The sequence below is a fragment of the Rhamphochromis longiceps genome, linkage group LG19, assembly GCF_057381845.1.
Source record: "Rhamphochromis longiceps isolate RC_006_pf linkage group LG19, R_longiceps_female_GT1.1, whole genome shotgun sequence".
In the NCBI taxonomy this organism is placed as follows: Eukaryota; Metazoa; Chordata; class Actinopteri; order Cichliformes; family Cichlidae; genus Rhamphochromis; species Rhamphochromis longiceps.
The window spans coordinates 19,491,531-19,512,533 of NC_140575.1; the positions used below are offsets into that span (position 1 = coordinate 19,491,531).

The window sequence follows — 21,003 nt, forward strand, 5'->3', positions numbered from 1 at the left end:
TTCAGATTGAATGAGCTAAATCAAATAAGAAAGGTGCATTACACTGCATAAAATATGTCCTTTAATGGATCTCTTTTTTTTTTTTCCCGAGAATGCTTTAAAGTGCCATGGGTTTGTATTGTACACCTTTTAGTGCAGGGTGGCCCCAGAGGTAATCAACCCTTTAAGCAGGAATCAGAACCTAAGAATGCACTTTTTTGTGTACAAATTGAAAAAAGACTTGAACTAGATTTAGTTCGAAAAAAGCAAAGGGAAGTGTGACAGTAATACAAAAATGTAATCCTCTGGTGAATTTTGGGTAGCGTTATTAACTTACCCTGCATGTATCTCTCTTAAGAGATCATTTTAATTCAGACTAAACTGCCTGTGAGCCTCAGGAGGTCCGGAGGTGTTGTGGAGGCTGCATCGAGGGTCCCATCCAACTCACTGAACTGTTAAACAATCGGGTAACACCAAGGAGAGAGCCTTTATAATAATTCCCCCCTGTGTTATATCATCTAAGTTTTGGGGTGGTCAACTGTTCATTATGCTCCTGCTGCCTTAGGCCCCAGCTGTTGGCATCAGAAGGATGGTCGAGTTGTATCTCATAAGAGCTGAAGAGGTGCGTAAAATGCTTAGCTAGGGCTTTTATGAATTTGGACAGTGTCTGCATTGCTATTGTAATGCTGCTCTCTCTTGCAGAAGTGGTAAGTGCGTGTTTAGGGCTCAGTGTATAATGAATTTGGATGGGACATCTGTAGCCTTTGTTTCACTTTGCCTCTTGACAATCTCCTGCCTCCCTGCTGCTGTTTTTTTGCCAATGCGACATTTTGGACAGTGCTTAGTTTGGCAACATTGCATGCCTGCTGAGCGAGCTGTTCGGTTCAGAGCTGTGTATTACCCGAGAGATTTCAGACAATCATGCTCAAATCCACATTATTTGTTGCATGTATCCACATCTCAAATCAAAATAAAGTTTATGATTGGAAATGAGCCCGCAGGCTGTAATTTTATTAAACGAATGTTGTCTGCATTGCTCACATATTCATTTACCGACCTGAATCGCTGAGCATTTTCGGAGATAACATAAAGATCTCATGAAAATGGTGTTTGAAGTAGAAAGGAGAAACCCAATTAAGCCGCACAGAAGGATGGTTGGATAATTTGAATTCTTGCGCTCATTTAAAATTAAGAAATTCTTTTCTTGCTTCAGTTCGTGTTTGTTTCTCCCTGTGAAATGCAAACACAGTCTTGCAGACTTGTACCACTTGAAGTTTAAAACGATGTGAAAATACCCTGAGGTTGGATACTCCTTCCATTATGTCATTACATTAAATATTAAATTATTACGCAACTATTGAGAATGCACTGTACTCTAGTACAATAATATTTATTTGGTACTAAAAATATTCAAGGCAAAAAAAAAAAAAGCTTACAAAGCAATGTGAGACAGTTGCTTTGTAAGGCTGAAAATAAAGTCTTTCATTCTTGTAATAAACTGTATAATATCTGTTGTTTCTGTCTGGTGTGTTTAGGTGGTGGGCGGAGGAAAGACACAGCCCAGTGCTGGATCCCAGAGCGACTCTCAGTGTGGTAAGGACCCTTGAGACGAAGGAGGGTGCATGGAGGGCTCAAAGCCTGTAAAACCAGGGTCTTCAGCCTGCCTCTGGTTGGGGCTGGTCTCTGTGGCTGTAGCCTTCCTTTGTACAGAGGCCCGGACCACTCCGAGCCCTCTGCTCAGCCCCAGCAATGGCACCTGCAAAGGGAACACAAAGTGTCATACAGGGATTATCCTGCCCATCTGGTATCCCGAGGATCCTTCCATGGGAGACAAGATTGCACGGGTCATTGTCTATTTCGTGGCACTGATCTACATGTTCCTCGGAGTATCCATCATTGCTGACCGTTTTATGGCCGCCATTGAGGTCATCACCTCCCAAGAGAGAGAAATTGTTATCAAAAGGCCCAATGGGGAAACAACCACCACCACGATCCGTGTGTGGAATGAAACGGTCTCCAACCTTACCCTCATGGCCTTGGGCTCGTCGGCTCCTGAGATCATGCTTTCTGTAATCGAAGTTTGTGGACATGAATTCAAATCTGGTGAGCTTGGGCCCTCCACAATCGTTGGCAGTGCAGCTTTCAATATGTTTGTCATCATTGGCCTCTGCGTGTCTGTCATCCCCCAAGGCGAGGTACGAAAGGTCAAGCACCTCAGAGTGTTCTTTGTCACTGCAGGCTGGAGTATCTTTGCCTACATCTGGCTCTACATGATCCTGGCTGTTTTTTCTCCCAATGAAGTCCAAGTCTGGGAGGGTCTAGTCACGCTGGCCTTCTTCCCCATATGTGTACTCCTCGCATGGGTGGCAGACAGACGACTGCTCTTCTATAAGTTCATGCACAAGAAGTACCGCACTGAAAAACATAGGGGTGTCATCATTGAGACCGAGACCGAACGCTCCAAGGGGATTGAAATGGACGGCAAGATGGTTAACTCTCACTTCATGGATGGAGGTGCAACCAGCAATCTGATTGGTCTGATTGAGAGCAAAGAGGTAGATGAGTCCCGACGCGATATGATTCGCATCTTGAAAGACCTGAAGCAGAAGCACCCGGAGAAAGAGTTGGATCAGCTTGTTGAGATGGCCAACTATTACGCTCTCTCGCACCAGCAAAAGAGCCGTGCCTTTTACCGCATTCAAGCTACGCGCATGATGACCGGAGCTGGAAATATCCTGAAAAAACACGTAGCAGAACAGGCGAAAAAGAGCGCCAGCGTGCAGGAGGTGCACGTGGAGGAACCAGAAGAGTATGTTTCCCGGATCGCTTTTGAGCCTGCTGTTTACCAGTGCCTCGAGAACTGCGGGGCCGTTATTCTGACCATCACCAGAAAAGGAGGCGACATCAATAAGACTATCTACGTGGATTATAAGACGGAGGATGGCTCGGCTAATGCCGGGGCAGACTATGAGTTCACAGAGGGTATGGTAGTATTCAAACCCGGAGAGATGATCAAGGAAATAAGCATTGGCATCATAGATGATGACATCTTCGAAGAGGACGAGCACTTCTTTGTACGTCTCAGTAATCTGCGCGTCTTGGAAACTGAGGATGAGGTGTTGTCTGCCAACAGTCTCCCATATCCAAAGGCGGTGTTGGGGTTCCCCACTGTGGCTACTGTGACCATTCTGGACGATGATCATTCAGGCATCTTCACCTTTGAGAGTAACTCAGCCCATGTCAGTGAGAGCATCGGTATCATGGAAGTCAAAGTGTTGAGGACTTCTGGGGCAAGGGGGACGGTCATCGTGCCTTATCGCACTGTGGAGGGACTTGCTAAAGGAGGAGGAGAGGACTTTGAAGATACGTACGGAGAGCTTGAGTTCAAAAATGATGAAACCTGGTAAGGCACCAACATTTTCTTTGTGTGGTTGGAGAGGAGTTGCTTTTTCTTATTGTGTTTTTGGTATTTTTAGTTAGCAAGCTTATTCAAAATGAAATGCACCCAGGAGTCATTGATAATTTTGGGTTAGTTTAAACTCACTGATTTATGTTTTGCTTTTGAAATTCAGTTTGATGCCGGTGTACCTTTCTAGAAATAATATACTATTTGATAGCTTCAAAGATATTCAGCAGTCTGCGAGAAGGCTGTGAGAAGCTCGTCGCATTTGCTTTGAAAAGAGATATTGTCTTCTTTGCCTGTTGACATCATTTAGTTTGGAGCATACTTTGATAACCTGTTCATGTGTAGCTTGCACTCATCAAGCTGTGACCTTTAAATGCCTTTTTTTCTTTACATGGTTGGGTGATGTATCCTCTCATCTGAGCGTGCACTCTATATCCCCTTGTTTTCCCGTCAGGAGATTTTGCTGTCATCACAGTGCTTTGGTAGCAATCCTGCGTGTGTGTCGCATGCAAAAGGGATTCAACTTTTGGATTCGTCACACGAATTCGTCTCTAATCCTTGCTGTTTTTGTTTTGTCAAACTCTGGGATTTGATGAGACATGTAGGTGTGATTCCTCCATGAGGCAGCCCCGATTTTAAAAAAACAAAACAAAAAAACCCTGAATTTATTTTAGATAGTACAATTACGTAAATTGTGTGTGTTGTGTAGCCTTGTCAGCTGTACCATCTGTGTACAATATTGCCCAAAAACAACAACAACGGAAAAAACCCCAAAAACACATAGCCTTACAAATGAGTGGGCATTTTTGGCGGTTTTTGCAATAACACCAACATACCATACTGTAGCAGAAATTCTATCAGGGCCATATATTGTATGACACTGCTGCATAAAAAAAAAAAAAAAAAAGATGTATACAAAGCACTTCTCTAGGATACTGGATTGTACACAAAACAGTGGCTCTTAAAAAATATTGATTTGCTTATTTCACAGCTTGCATCCGTTTGCCTCTCACATATTGGTCTGCAGGCACTGAATCAAAGTGACATGCATCTGTGACATTCCCTTCCGCCGCCAATCAGGACCCACTCAGTGTGCCGTGGCGGACTGGCAGGGACTGTGCTCCAGGCTGTGGGTTCCTGAGGGCTGAGGCAGCCCAGGGGACCGGGGGGAGGGGTGTCGGGGTGATCACCATGCTCTTGGGGCCCGTTGAGCTCTCAGGCTTTTGCTTGATTTATGTGAGAGATGCTTTTTTGGAGCTGGGCTGCTGAGGGAGTTAGAAGGGAGAAATGCGGAGAGAGACTGCTGTGATGCTGTCGGCATTGTGAGGGAATGTTAGCGTATCGATCTGCTCATTGTGTTGAGCATCATGCTGCGAGCTTCTTACAGTGCGGCACAGCTTCAGTATGAGTGCACAACACTGTAAATTGATAAAGACCAGTCATGTGTTAGAAGCAGAATTAGCAAACGTTTCTTTAAAATGGTCCAAACTATTTTCGTTATTGTATATTGGATGCGTTCAATCTCACAATATAAACAAGCCAGGTATAAAAATGAGAATCCATGTTGAAATAATTAAACGAATGCTTTTTATACTTTTTAATGTTTACCCTTAATCGAAACATGTAGCTTAAAGCCACAGCCTGCAAGCCTAGCTTTGCATAAACACTGGAAAAGGGGCTGATAAGCGAGCCAGGCTCTCTATCCGGTTGTTCAGTGATGACGCGACGAATCCTACTTCCGGGTCTAAAGTAGTCTGCGTTTAATATGGCTTTTGTGCTGTTAACATGTTTAATGTTATGTATTTTCTTCTCAAAAAGCTCCTAAAACAGTCGGTGATCCCTGTTGACCTCCCTCGGCTTTTATTACCACTAATCATTTATTTAAGCTCAGTTTTTAAAACCTTAGGATGTAACTACAGCCCAGCCCATGCAGCAGTATATGAATGACTAACCTCGTATTGTGGATGGATTATCTCAGTTGTTCTCCTGGCTGAAGTTTGGTCCTTTTACAGCATCCTGCCATGCGATTACATTTGTTCCTGACCACCGACAACACTCACGGTAACTTTTATCGAGTGGAAAAAAAGTTAGCTTGTTTATATTATGCTAACATAGCTGTGTCGCTAGCGGTCACGTAGCACATCATTATATACCAGCTAGCCAAACTTCAGTAACCCTGCAAACGTCACTGCTGTTTAGTTTTCTGTCTTGGAAGTGATAACAGAGCTGTACGTTTTAATTTGTTTCCAAAACCCCGCAGTCAGGACATGCTATATTGTATTTAGATAGAAGCTAGCGAGCTAACTTCCTGCTAACTTCTAACTCCGTTAAATGTCATAAATTCCATTTTCATGGATGCCTGGATGTTAAACTCAATTTTTACACCTGGTAGAGCAGAACGCTGATCATTTTATTAAAGATGAAAGACTTTAGACAGTTTTTCAACTCTCAGTAATGCCATAGTGATCGTTTGATATATGGACCTGCAGCGGAGTTTAGACCCAGACACGGCTAGTGACGTCAGACTGAACAACCGGATAATGTTAACTAAATCCTCCTAACAAGCATTTGTAAAGCTCACTAATACTCTTTATAGCATCTGTCTTCGCATGGGGTGAACAATCTGGGTTTACATGATGGTGGATTTTTAACTGTTTCTTTCTTTGTGTTTTAGTTGTAGCTAAATTATAAATTATCAGTTTTAAAAGTCCCGTGTAACAGAATGAAAGGCTTTATTTGCAAAATGGAAACACTTTTAACGCTTTGTTAACTTAAAGTAATTTTAGTTCTTATGTCACATGCAGACCAATTTAAGGTCAAGTTGGCTTGGCAGTTAAAACCAATATGTAATAACTTGTATATTTAACAAAAAATGGCCTTTAAAAAATCATTTATCAATAATTAACCATTAGGTCTTATTATGTCACTTAATTATTACTCTCCTGGTATTATATCTGCAATGCAGTTCACAGAACACTCTCACTCTAAAATTGGTATCTGATCTGATACCAATACTGTCTACCGAGTGTCAGTATTAATTATTATATCATATTAATAATCTGGCTGTCAGGAAGAGATTAGGAACCATTCTTAAACAGCTTGGAAGTCACAAATATAAATATATCCAAGAATATAAATTTAGAGCTTTTTTCTTTTGTATTTATTGATGAAATAATAAATGAAAACAGGCCCAGGATAAATACAGTAATTTATTTGCATTATTGTGCACTGGTGTCATTTCAAACTGCTGTCATTTGAAGTGACACCAGTGCACTTTCTCCTCAGGAGACAACTGAAGTGAAATAATATTTAATACTGTTGACAACACCATAAATAGCTCAACAACAAGTATTGCACTCACCCAACTCTCTTCTCTGACTGAATGTAAGTAGTAAAATAAACAAGCGAGGGAGAGACTGACGAGAGACAGAGAGAGAGAGAGAGAGACAGCATCCCGTTGTTGGAGCTTTTCATTCTTGTCAGCTCACTTTGACCACAGTTTGCAGTGAAGTGAAAAATCTTTGCAAACATACAGATAGAAGCTGTTGGTGTAGCAGCGTGAAATACCTCCAAACTGCTGTCCCTCTGCTGTTAGCTTCCTCCATGCTACATTAACTCTGCCGATAGCTCCCGCCGTCCAGTGATGAAGTAAACTCGGAACAGCATAAAACTGAACTGAATAGATCGGCTCATTGTCACCGATAGCCAATCCAGCTTTTTGGGTCAGTATCGGTCCGATATCTGATCCAGATATCAGATCAGCACTTTGTTACTCATCAGCACTTGTACTTTACGTCTCTATGATTCAAGCAACTTGTTGTGATCTAGAAACGCGTCCGCCTGTCCATGCATTTCCATTCCTGTGCTTTATTGTTACCACATCAGAAATCTCAGTACATTTTCTTTTTTATTTCTTTTACTTTGCAAAGCCCCTCAGTTTGACAGAACAGGACCTTTTTGGCATGCTGCGTTTGGCCCATGGGCCTTATGTTTGGCACCCTCTCTTTCAAACTAATTTTAAACTAAGAAAGAGCTAAATAAATTACCAAAACACCTTCTGAAACATAGCCTTACTCTATTATACATGCACCCAGGATGTGAAAATTTGTGTCAACATTTTGCAATGAATTATGAGGCAAAGGTTAAGGACAGTGAAAAAAGTCAACCCTTGATTCTTTTAGCGAGCTCTAAAATCATAGTCTGGCTTTTAAATCAGTGATAAATATCAACTCTGAGGTTTTCACTGGCAGTGGAAAGAAGAGGCTGTGCACTTTAAGGAAGGAATTATATGGTACGCAAATAAAAAGTCAGTTTTCCTGCAGTTATATAGACATAACGTGTGTCAGTCTGTACAGAAGTGAAGGCTACAAAATAAGACTTTTGTTGCGAAAGCACATCCTGAAACATCGTAGGTATTGAACACTGTCAGTGTTGATGAATGTACTTGTATGCAGTAATGACAGATGTTGAATGAATTTTCAGTTAAGCAGTTAAAATATTGAAAATTGTCAAAAGCATCAACACGCTCCGGTATTAATATGAAAATTTTTGCTCCTCTCTGCAGAGACTATTAGATCTTTTGTAGAATGGCAGACTGCTGTTTCAGAACTTCCAACAAATCTCCAGAAATTTCCATAATTACACTTGGGTAGTGATGAATTAGATTCGGTGTGTATCCATAAAAAAGACAGAGAGACAGAAAAAGACAGTGGAAGTGACAGCTTCATCCAGAAGCATACCAGAAGATTCATGAGAACATTTCCATGTACAAAACAAAAGGGATGAATGTGTAGAATATTCACTAAAGGCATAATTACAACAATGTTTCTTCTACTGCCTTGAAAGCTCTCCCCAGGGTCATTTTCATGCTCTTTACATGAAAAAATACTGAATTTATTTCCCTCCTTTGCGTTCACATTTATATTTAAAAATGGGAATCTTCTGTTTATTTCCATTTTGCAGGAGGATTCCCTGTTTGGCATGTATATAAAATAGGGCTGAACGATTATGGAAAATAATCTAATTGCGATTTTTTGCCCCAATATTGCGATTGCGATGCGATATGCGATTATTTTTTAAGGTATTTGTCTTCTGTATTATTAAACAAAGACAAGCAATACATCATATAGTATGGCCAATACTATATTACATTAATTTTAAACTGTTCTTTCCTGGAAGACAGACCTCTGTTATGATGACATGAGGTGATGCATGAATTGATGACTGACATTTTTATTTAACTTCTTCAATCACAACAGTATATTTGAACATACACAATAGTTTATTTTTAGCTTACAAACATCTGAGCATAAAGTGCTGACAAGGAACCCTGGTGTAAACATTAAAATGAAAGTCAGTACAATGTGCAGATTGCAGAAATATACATAAAAAAAAATCAGTGGCTTTACCACACTCAGTTTTTCGACATCTGTGAACTACTAGACAGTCATTCAATTAAAAAATAATATTAAATAAATAAAACTAATAAATAAAAAATACACACATCTTACTGATCTCTGCAGTCAGTAACATTACACATAAAGTGCAAACATAATAGCAATTGTATAAACACACACACAAACACGCCTTTAAAGTTTAAAGGCGTGAAATTGGACGGTCTAGCCTTCTGATTAGCGTCACCGCTGTCTCGGTGGAGTTTAATAAACTCGGCCGTCTGCTTCTTGCTATCTAAAATATAACCAGACACTGGTGTAAATTCTCGACTGTCTCATACTTCTGTTTAATAAGTTTTCTGTTTGACGTTTAGTCAGCTGTGTGAAAACCAAGGAGGAACCCACCCGGGGGATTAATAAAGTTTTATTTTATCTAATCTAATAACTTTAATCTCAGCCAAACCGATTTACTCACGAACAAACAAAACACTGAAAAAAGCCCAACAATAACATTTTTAGGTTGTCTAAGTGACTTATATATTACGTTTAACCCGAGCAGCGAAACTCCGCGGTGATCTGAAAATGATGTGCCGGGAGTTGTGCCGTTCTCGGCCGCATCAGTAACCCTCGAGCTCCCGGCTAGCTGTCGAGCTGGTGGGTAGCAGACGCCTCTGAAAACGTCGAAGCACTTTTGCAAATATGGGATATCTTGATAAACCGAGCAGATATTTGATGTTTACACAACTACTTTCTCGCCTGAAAATATGTTAAAAGTTTATTTTGTGACCCAGAAAGATTAGTATGAGTAATTTTAAAACTTAGTAGCGGCCGCCATTGCTGGAAACTGGAGTTTGGCTGGGCCGCGCTATGAATTCTGGGATATGGTAGTAATTTGGACAGCCTTCGGCGCGTCGCTGTAACGTAATCGGTCTACAAATGCGGCCTCAGGAGGATGCAGCCCATGAATTGTATAATATAATCGCAGTATAATCGCAGCCTTTGCGGTTAGAAAATTGCACTTGATCATGTCGCGATATTATCGCAAATGCGATATATCGTTCAGCCCTAATATAAAAACGCTCCTGACGCTAATTCATTGGTAACTGTGGCAGCCGAGCCGAGTGAGGGCAGAGTCTAAAGAGCAGGGCACTTTTGATGCCCTATAGGGCAATGAGACCACATAGTGCTTCCACTCTTTCACTCTTCCTTTTGTTCTCCTCATGTTTTATGAGGCATTGACTTTCAATTTCTTTTGACATACTTTGGTCCCATTGTTAACAACCAGACTGGAAATGTATTAGAGTCCTAATCTGGAACTCTGGAATACATCACTTCACTTCTTAGCTGGACAATAGCTGTCATAGTTCAGTTATTGGTGCCAGTAATTATGGGCCAAGCCAACTGGTATGAATCTCATCAAGATAACATAAGCGTCTTATATTATACCTCTTAAATTGGTGGTCAAAACTGCTCAGTAACTTCTGACTCCAAGATTGCTTCCTAATAAATTATTAATTTTGGCTAATTTAACTGGTGCACATTTCAGAAATTCATAAAAGGAATTCACAGACCAGTGGGTAGCTACATCTCTCATTTATAATTGCAGCTAACCATTACCATAAATTGATTTGTGTCACTTTTAGTTTTTTTCCTAATGAATTAATTGATTACAAAATTCCAATAAAAACAGTCAAGAATCTTTCCTAATCAACACTCAGACCCCAAATACAATCCAAATGTATTTGATTTACAATGTTACAACAATTTATTTATTAAATTATTAATTTCATTTAAATTAATAATTATTTAATTTAATCAATTATATTATTTGATTATATTAAGTTTAATTATATATGTTAGAAATATGATTATTTATCAATAATTATTAAGCAATGATCAGTGAATGCTGCAGTTGTATTCATTAATTAATTGATTAGGATGAACATAATAAGAAATTTGGGAGCCCTAATGTGGCACAAAACCAGTGATTGCCGGCATTTATAGTAAAACTTGGAAAAAGTGCAATATAACCAGAAATAAAGAAAGTTCCTTGTTAAAGTAAAAGTTATGCCTCAGAGGTGCAGCTAACATGTTTCAAAAGTCACAACTTTTGCTTTTAAGGCACATGGTTTCCATTTCCAATTTATGTCACACAGTCTCACCACAGCTCAGAGAGCAGCTGGGCAATGTTTGGAGAGAAATAAGTCACTTCAATTCAAACTATGACTGCAGCCATATGCAAGCAAACCAAGCAATCAAAAGGAGTTTTTTGGCAACTCGTTGGAAAATAAAAAATTTACTTTAGCGACAGATGGTTCTCTGATCAGTCTGTAAACCTGCATTACTGTGGTTCCAGCAATCGCTACCATTCAGCAGTCACCAACCTCCACCAATCACTCACAACCGGTTGGGGAATACTGATGGTCACAGTCCAGTCTCTAGTCCTATATACATGAGACCTTATGGACTTGATCCTAGACTGTCAGCGTAACTGTCACAGTCCAAAACGATGGACAAGTTACTATCTTATGCTCACATATTTGCAAAACCTCACATTGGTTGATCATCTCCTGATTCAGCAGCTATCCTCAAAGCAAGTCCTTGAGTTTGAATAATTACTAAAGAAAAATGACTATTGGCTGCTTCCCTGACCTGAATATCCATGTGTGTTGAAGAAGACACCTCAGACTTCTCAGTCTTCGACTGAATTTTTGTTTTGACAAATGAATAATCAAGAAAATTACTGAAATATTAATTGGTAGTAAACCTTTGTGACCCCTCATTTGTGTCTTTGAGGGGTGGCTGTTCTTATCTTTAGCTCAGGAGCCATTGGTATTAAGCTGCTGAGAATAATAAATGTAGGCCTCTGTTTCCTTTGACCCATTAAAGATAACACAGCTGTGAAGTGGAGATGCTCCATCCCCCGGAGAGACGGCTGTTTAACCAGGCACTGAAAGATTAATAAACAAATGAGTGGTGTGCAGCAGACAGACCTGAATCACCTACAGTAATTGCCACTGTAGTTACGCCTCTGTGAGCACGCCTCTGTGCTTGTAAACTCGCCTTATATTTTTGTATGAAAAACATTGCATTGGGGGTTGCATTGTGCTCATAAGGAGATGAATGCCCACCTCCCCTAAATCCCCTCATGCAACATTTTTCCTTAATATCTAAGGACTGTGTAGCTGTAACCCCCTCTGGGTGCCATGACTGACAGAACACATGTCCACACTGATCCTCATCCTGCTGACCACTCAGCTTTACCTCCTCCTTGGGGGAAAAATTCTCCTCACGTGTAGGTTAACATCAGTCCGTTTTTGGTTCGAAAGGTGATATTTTTTAAAAGGTATTTATATTATAGCTGTATTTCATAGTGAAGCTTGCTCTAAATCAGGTTTTAGATCTCACCCTGGGTCAACACACCTGAATCACATGATTAGTTCATTACCAGGCCTCTGAAGAGCTTCAAGACATGTTGAGAAGGTATTTTATCCATTTAAATCAGCTGTGATGGATCAAGGACACATCTAAAACCTGCCGGGACACCGGTCCTCGTGGACTGGGATTGGGGACCCCTGCTCTAAATATAGAAATTTCAATGTTGATAATACATCAATTCAATTCAATTTTATTTATATAGCACCAAATCACAACAAAAGTCGCCTCAAGGCGCTTACATCAGCCATCTTTGCTCCCGAATTGAGTCCAATTTTAGCCTGTGTATCTAAGTCTTGACCTGCATGTCACCAATAAATCAGTAGTTATGGGCGGGCCTTTGAAAAGGTCACAGGTCACCAATACTATTAGAGTTCATCCTCTTGGGGACGATGGGTGTTTCCATTCCATGTTTTCTTTTTTTTTCTTTTTTTTGCAGATAAAGAAATATTTCTCTCATTAAATGAATATTCACCTGAAGAATTAAGTCAGTGAAGCGTCCTCTGCAAATCACAAGTGTTTGTTGTAAGTTTCATGCCAATCCAGCCAAGAAACTTCTGCAGGAGACAAAGATTTTTTACCTAATTGTGACACTAGGGAAATAATCTGGGAATCACACAACACGACACGAATTGCTGTGCTTCAGCCCCCAGTGCTTGTAGCAGTTCTTTGTAGAAGAGCAAGACGCTTTGGGTTAGATTATGATGACAAATTGTTAAACATCCATCTTCCTAGAAAGATGAAGCAATTTTGAAGTGGTCTGTTGTGACCAGTGCCACAGTGAGTATGCACATAACTTCTATAGCTAGAGTTTGCTTTGCAGTGTGCTAAGATGACAAGTGATGCATTGAAGGGTATTTCTGCCTGTTTGTCAGCAGCTAAATAGTCTGTAAAGAGCTTTCATGAGGATGAAAAATTACATCTGGAATGGCTGAAATTAATTTTTGGAGGCAGTTTTTCCTTCAGTTCCTTCCAAGTGGTTGTGTTGCGCAGCAAAACTTATGCTAAAGCTAACCTACCTGTGGCTGCAATGCAGAAAATTTGTCTTTTTGAGTGGTAATTGGTGCAGTTAGATGTTTCCTTTTACCATCAAGGGTCAGTCTTCGCTTCATAGAAGCTGTATTAGCTTAAGTTGAAAGGAGCGCTCTTTACATAGGTTTTGCATTATTCATTAAGGTGTATTCCAGTTGGCTGGAGGTAAATACAGGGCTACACCTCCATCCAGTCACAGTCATGAAAGGTCATAAATAATAAAAATATGATATAAATAGTTTCTGGAAACAGCCTACTGGAGGACAGATGAGAGTCTGAGCTGTAAAGAAAAAATAATCAGAACGATTGGATAACATTACAAAAAAGTATAAAATAGTGAAACGAAGGCCAAACAAATGTTTCACACAGGCTCTAACCACAACCGCAGACGTACAGTAGCAAAAGATTCATGAAAACATTTCCTCTGCCAACTTAGTGTACCTTTTGCACTTTGGTCTTACTTACAAATACCGTAGAGGAACACGCACATACAAACACACACCAACACATTTAATCACGTACAGGTTTAGTGGTAATAAATATGCTGCCTGTGCGTTTGTTTCTCTCAGTTGGGGAAATGCAATTAAGTTAAAGCTTATTTATAACACAGTTCAGTGCAGGGCGTGTCACCAGCGTTTTTAGTTCCTTGTGATGTTTGTAATATTGTACTTGTGTGAGTTATTTTATGGTTTCTAGTTTCGATCCCTTGCCCTTCATGTTTCTCTGTGTCCCCTCTGTTCTGTGTAGTCTGTGTCTGCATGTTTGAGTTCCCCTCTGTGTCTCTCGATTCTTAGAGTCCTCTGCCTTATGGTTTATGTCTCTGTGTTTCTTAGTTGCTGTCTCCACTGTGTCAAGTTCGCGTCTCTGTGTGATCCTTCCTGTTTTACTTTGAAGTTCCGTGTCTTATATGAATGTGTCCTGCTTTGCTTGTCTCGTCAGTCCTGATTTCTCCCAGCTGTGCCCTCCTTCTGTGTCTCATTCCCCTCGTTACTTCCCAGTGTATTTAAACCCTGTGTTTCTCTGAGTCAGTGTCGCGTCGTCCCTCATGCTGTGTGGATCTCCCTGTGTCTCTCTGTGAGTTCTTAGTTTGTGGTTTCCCAGTTTAGATTAGTTTGTATGTTTTTTCCCTGCCAGCAAATAAAGCTGTGTTTTGAGTTCATCCCCTGAGTCTGTGAGTCCTGCATTTTGGGTCCAACTCCTGCCTGCCGCACAGCGATTCATGACAGTATCAGTCTTTAGGTTCATTGGTCCAGATTGATGATCATCTCCTCTAAAGACACCATAAAATACTGAAGAAGCTGATTTTTATGAAATTAAGTTCAGACAGAGATCTGTGTTTACCCCCATGACTAATTAAATCGCTGTAATGGGTTTGCCAATATGTTAATAATCTCCAACTGGACATTGTGAGTCCAACAACCAATGATTGCAAGTATAGTCACGGTGCTTTGGGTAACCATGCTATGAAATGCTTAAAGTGCACAACCTGTAAGGTCGTGAATCACTTCACTAAATCAAATCACTTGTTTAGCCCAGGTTCCAGGACCCATTGGAAGCTCAAAAATTTGCTGAATGAAGATTTTCACATACAGTGGGGCAAAAAAGTATTTAGTCAGCCACCGATTTTGCAAGTTCCCCCACCTAAAATGATGACAGAGGTCAGTAATTTGCACCAGAGGTACACTTCAACTGTGAGAGACAGAATGTGAAAAAAAAAAAAATCCATGAATCCACATGGTAGGATTTGTAAAGAATTTATTCGTAAATCAGGGTGGAAAATAAGTATTTGGTCAATAACAAAAATACAACTCAATACTTTGTAACATAACCTTTGTTGGCAATAACAGAGGTCAAACGTTTACTATAGGTCTTTACCAGGTTTGCACACACAGTAGCTGGTATTTTGGCCCATTCCTGCATGCAGATCTTCTCGAGAGCAGTGATGTTTTGGGGCTGTCGCCGAGCAACACGGACTTTCAACTCCCGCCACAGATTTTCTATGGGGTTGAGGTCTGGAGACTGGCTAGGCCACTCCAGGACTTTCAAATGCTTCTTACGGAGCCACTCCTTTGTTGCCCGGGCGGTGTGTTTTGGATCATTGTCATGTTGGAAGACCCAGCCTCGTTTCATCTTCAAAGTTCTCACTGATGGAAGGAGGTTTTGGCTCAAAATCTCACGATACATGGCCCCATTCATTCTGTCCTTAACACGGGTCAGTCGTCCTGTCCCCTTGGCAGAAAAACAGCCCCATAGCATGATGTTTCCACCCCCATGCTTCACAGTAGGTATGGTGTTCTTGGGATGCAACTCAGTATTCTTCGTCCTCCAAACACGACGAGTTGAGTTTATACCAAAAAGTTCTACTTTGGTTTCATCTGACCACATGACATTCTCCCAATCCTCTGCTGTATCATCCATGTGCTCTCTGGCAAACTTCAGACGGGCCTGGACATGCACTGGCTTCAGCAGCGGAACACGTCTGGCACTGCGGGATTTGATTCCCTGCCGTTGTAGTGTGTTACTGATGGTGACCTTTGTTACTTTGGTCCCAGCTCTCTACAGGTCATTCACCAGGTCCCCCCGTGTGGTTCTGGGATCTTTGCTCACCGTTCTCATGATCATTTTGACCCCACGGGATGAGATCTTGCGTGGAGCCCCAGATCGAGAGAGATTATCAGTGGTCTTGTATGTCTTCCATTTTCTGATGATTGCTCCCACAGTTGATTTTTTCACACCAAGCTGCTTGCCTATTGTAGATTCACTCTTCCCAGTCTGGTGCAGGTCTACAATACTTTTCCTGGTGTCCTTCGAAAGCTCTTTGGTCTTGGCCATGGCGGAGTTTGGAGTCTGACTGTTTGAGGCTGTGGACAGGTGTCTTTTATACAGATGATGAGTTCAAACAGGTGCCATTCATACAGGTAACGAGTGGGGGACAGAAAAGCTTCGTACAGAAGACATTACAGGTCTGTGAGAACCAGAGATTTTCCTTGTTTGAGGTGACCAAATACTTATTTTCCACCCTAATTTACGTATAAATTCTTTACAAATCCTACCATGTGGATTCATGGATTTTTTTTTCACATTCTGTCTCTCACAGTTGCAGTGTACCTCTGGTGCAAATTACTGACCTCTGTCATCATTTTAAGTGGGGGAACTTGCACAATCGGTGGCTGACTAAATACTTTTTTGCCCCACTGTACACTGCCAGAAGAATTTTTCACTTGTTCCACTGGCAGTTTTTTTTTTCACTTAATACAAGATATTTTAGCTTGAAATGAGTTTTTGCAGTGTAGTCATACTGATGTCCCTTTATCTATAGAGATATCCAAAAACTCTTGATGGCAGGTTAGGTTTTAATAACAGATAATCCCAGGACTTACTGAGTGAAAAAGTGTCCAGTACATTTATTTCTTACCAAATACTACAAAATACTAATGATTTTGTAGTATATATAACGCAGATCCTCCTTAAACGCATCCTGTTCAGCACAGCAACATCATAGCTGATGTTAAGATCATATGCAGCCTGAAACCTGAGCGTGCTGCGGTATTAGATATGTGTCTTTAATTAGTGCGAGCTTGTTTGTGAGTCGACTATTCAAGCACTCTGAGGCTGCCTTCAGTCATATAACATGTGCTGTAAATAGGAACTGCCTGCTGGGAAAAACATTTGATGTTGGCCTCCTAGAGGTGACAAGTAGGATATGTGGGAATTCTTCATTGGCTGTGATATCTACAGCTTGACATAAAAACATGTGGAAGTATGTCAGCAGAAATGGCAAGACAAAAAAGAGTGAATATTAAAAACATGTCCATGATGATCTAGTAAAGTTTTTAGAGAAGTATTACTTTTCTAAAGTCTGTAAAAAAATAAATAAATAAATAAAAAAAATAAAAAGTTTCCAGGTTGTTTTATGCTTCGATTTGGAAGCTGCACATTTTTATTGAAAGTGTGGAAGTGGTAAACTGGAGGTCGAAGGCTGTTTACCATTAAGCACAATGGATGATACTTTACCCACAGGGACTATAAAAGTCAGGACGCTTTGACCGTTACTGCTTCAATTTTGACTTGTGGAGGCTGTGCTAGCTCTTAGCTTTTAGTTATTTATAGAGCACTTTTCAAAAATGTTGACAAAGACAGAGCCATGTGTTCTCACACTTTAAATACTGGAAGAATAAACAAATACAACAAACTTGCATACAGGCAAAAGTTTTAAGATCTTTAAGATAAGAAAGGGCTATACGACTGCACCTAATGAATTATTCTCCTAATAATCAATTGCAGTGACATTATCAGAAATGCCAGTTTGCATTTAATCAGGTTAATACTTCATATTGGACCTCATAAGGAGCAATCTTCTCATTCAATGGTCTTGGAAAAAAGCTTTTTAAGAGACTATATAGTTTTCTTTTTTTAGTAATACTAATTCATTTTTCTGCCCGTCACTTCATCTCTAAATGTGACTGTGTTTATCCCCTCTTTAGTTTTACACTGCTGTTGATGTCTTTTTTTTGTGTGTAAGTCTGGATGTAGATTTGAACTTGAAAAAAGGGGACGGAGAGTAGTGTTGGTCAATACAGGTCACTGCTCCCATTTTGGTCCCTACCTGCCAGGGCGGCGGTCTGTGGTGCCAGTGGAGGTGCCCTTGCTGCCCCTGCACCTACATCCAGCATCTGCATACTTTGATAAAGGTCAGTCTCGCTTCACAGCATCTTCCTCCATGCACAGCGCAGCAGCATTAGGACTAGAAATCGATACGGCTCACAGAGAGAGGAGCTAAGGTTGCAAAAGGCTGAAGGAGATGAGAGAAGATGTCAGCTTTTTTTCCTCCCCTGCTCTTGTCTTATTTTTGTAGTACCTTAAAGAACAATAGAAAAGGATATGAGAGAATGGGATGTGTTTGCAAATGTTCAAATGTACTACGGTGAATATGTGAATTTGGCTACTGGCATTTGATGTCTGACCAATATACAAAGTGCTTCACTGAGCAACCCCGGAGGCAGATGAGAATCAGTAAAGCTGAATGAATGAATCTGAATTAGGTCTTTTTTGTAAACATTTCTCACCTTTATTTCCCTTCCTTCTGCAAAAAGAAAAGAAGCAGGGAATTTGCATCATCCTTTTTACTTATTGCGGAGGTGTCTTTGGTGTTGACTGTTAATTGCTGTGAGTTTTTAGTACTTCATTTTCCAGAGATCACCTGTCAGTCCTGCAGAATAATTTGACAGCTTCCATTTTTCTGTTTTTAAGTTATTACTTGTGTTTCCTTTCTTTTTCTATTAAGTGCTGAATTTATATGTCAGTTAACTGGTAATTTATAGTCCAATATTGTATTCTGCAACAGCTTGTAGAGTGGTTATTGATTGGTTGCTGGCATGGAATTGGTTGAAAATAGCCATATGCTGCTAGAGTAAACTCCCTGCTATTGCTCTGTTCGCTAGCAAGTGGTTGTGGTGATCTGTAGTTTGAATGGAAGATGCCCACTTGTCTGCGAACTATCACAAACTACTGGTCAAGCAGTAGCAAAACTGTGAAAAGTGCAACGAGAACTGGAAACGGAAAACACTGACCTTCAAAATAAAAGTTGTGCCTTTTGAAACACGTTCCTGTAGCTCTGCAGACACAGCTTTATTTCACTTTAGTTTGTATTGCACTTTTTCAAATTTCAGTACAGCTCTGAGATTAAACGGCAAATATTTGCAGACAAGTGTGTGTCTTGCGACCAGCGCAACCTTCAGCAACCATACACGGTTATTCCCCTGACTCGAGGTCAGCAGGGGGAGTGCTGATCTTTCTAGGCCTGTGTAACTGAGGCATGATTACTTTTTGAATGGGAATTTGTAAATTACCATTTTTAGATCACTGTAACTTCACCCGATGGTTTGTCAACATCTGGTAGGAAACCTCAAATTTAGCAATCTGACTGTCATCTTGGTCCATCATCTAACATTTTGGAGCTGTATGGAAGTGTATGGATGGATGAGCTAGTGGCCTAGCTGACATGTCACTCAAAGCTTCCACAATATTACATAAACTTAAGGCTTATAAAAATTTGAACTGTGAGTTATAAATAAAATCACCCCTGTGTGCTTACTTTTGAAGCCGACCTCAAGTGGCCAGTAGAGGAACTGCACGTTGGTGCTAAAATATTAAAATGTAATTGTATTACAAGTAACTGACTTTGGTAGCTCTCTTTCTGCTAATCTGTCCAGTCGATCTCTGTTATCTTCTGGTCAGGTCAGTGAGTGAAATGCATCAGCCTCAGGTCCATTATTCACTCCCCGAACTCAGACAACTGTCGTGCCATAATGTAGCGATCCATGCAGAGCATTCAAGGAAGCTCACATTCAGCTGTGTGTGTGTGTTTCTTTCTTTCATCTTTGATTATCCAACTTGTAGCAGTCTTCTCTTGCCAAAGTCCACCGTCCCTGCAGTGGGTTTTTCGTTCTCTTGAAACACCCCGAACAGATTTTTGTTGTGATCTCTTTCCAGTTTTACCATGTAGACTGTCCACAGTCCCCTAGCTCTCCTCTCCTCTCCTCTCCTCTCCTCTCAGGCTGGACCAGCATGCTCTGTGAGCAGCTCAGGGGACCTTCTTTGGGGGGGGGGGGGGGAACTCATTTCTCCGTAATATTCCCTGGATGCTGCAGCAGAAAATACGCCAGAATGCATCAGTAGTTCCTCGCTCCTCTTCCTGTTCCTGCATGTCAACCCTCACCCTTCATCTCTTTCCTATGCTGCCTCCCATTTCTCCTGTTTCCTTTTTCATCCTTTTCCTGTTGGGGCAGCAGCTCTTTGGTGCAAAAGCAGGCATGACCTCAACATTCACGTATCAGCTGTTTTAAAAGAATTGCTTAATTTGTGTTTCGAAGGTAGGGTAGACAGTGAATCTTGCTTTGCAGAGCCAGCAGGACTTTTCTATATTTAACTTAAAAGACTGGAGACATTGATTCTTAAATATTTTTTGGTGTCTGTGAGGAACTGCATAGCTGGACAACATCTCAGTGAGAATGCAGAACAAGAAAAAGTGAATGTTGTGTCATAAATGCACTTTGTTATCATGAATCCATCCACTTTTATTATCTACATGCTTTGTATTATTTAGCATTTCGTCTGCCTTTTCTTGTTTTCATCTTACTTATGCAGCTGTATTTGTCAGATCATTTTTACAAACAGCAGAGGTGGAGAATCAGAGAGTGCATTTACTCAGCTTCTGCACTTAAGCACATGTGCTTTACTTAGACATTATCATTTTACAGTACTTTATCTGCACTGCCTTTCAGGAGGAAACTTTGCATTTAATTTAAATGACTGCAATAGTTCCTCCTTACTTTGCAGACAGTCATTTAACATATATATGATCAATTCTGGTTATTTTACAATATTCCACATAATAAAATCATTTCACCTGTTTATATTACACTTTTATCCATCAGTATATGAGGGTCACAGGGATCAAATCAATTTATATAGTTGTTCTATACAGTTTCCTGCAAAGTTTTGAGCTACTTTTTATTTATATTTTACTTTTGCTTTCTCGATTTATTTTTTTAAAAAGTGGTCTTCAATAATATATATTTTTGCTTCCTGAAAGTTGTTTAAAGTTCCTCTTTGGACATTGGCTGCTTTTTCACTCATTATTACTCAAGTCTTTGTACCTTCAAGTATAAAAAAAAAAAGAACCTAACTTAAGGGATGAACCAGTGTTATGGCTACACATAACAGATCATTTGATAAAAAATCAATTTTAAATTGTAT

General features: G+C 40.3%; 1 protein-coding gene across 4 annotated transcripts in view; it reads left to right on the forward strand.

The window, feature by feature from the left end:
* Positions 1-21,003, forward strand: part of slc8a3 (solute carrier family 8 member 3) — a 136,992-nt gene that overhangs the window by 8,438 nt on the left and 107,551 nt on the right. For all 4 annotated transcript variants that reach the window (XM_085392521.1, XM_085392517.1, XM_085392520.1 and 1 more), the window contains exon 2: positions 1,515-3,382. In XM_085392521.1, coding sequence (XP_085248647.1) covers positions 1,602-3,382 — 1,781 coding nt within the window. In that variant the 5' untranslated portion in view covers positions 1,515-1,601. The remainder of the gene's footprint in view (positions 1-1,514; positions 3,383-21,003) is intronic.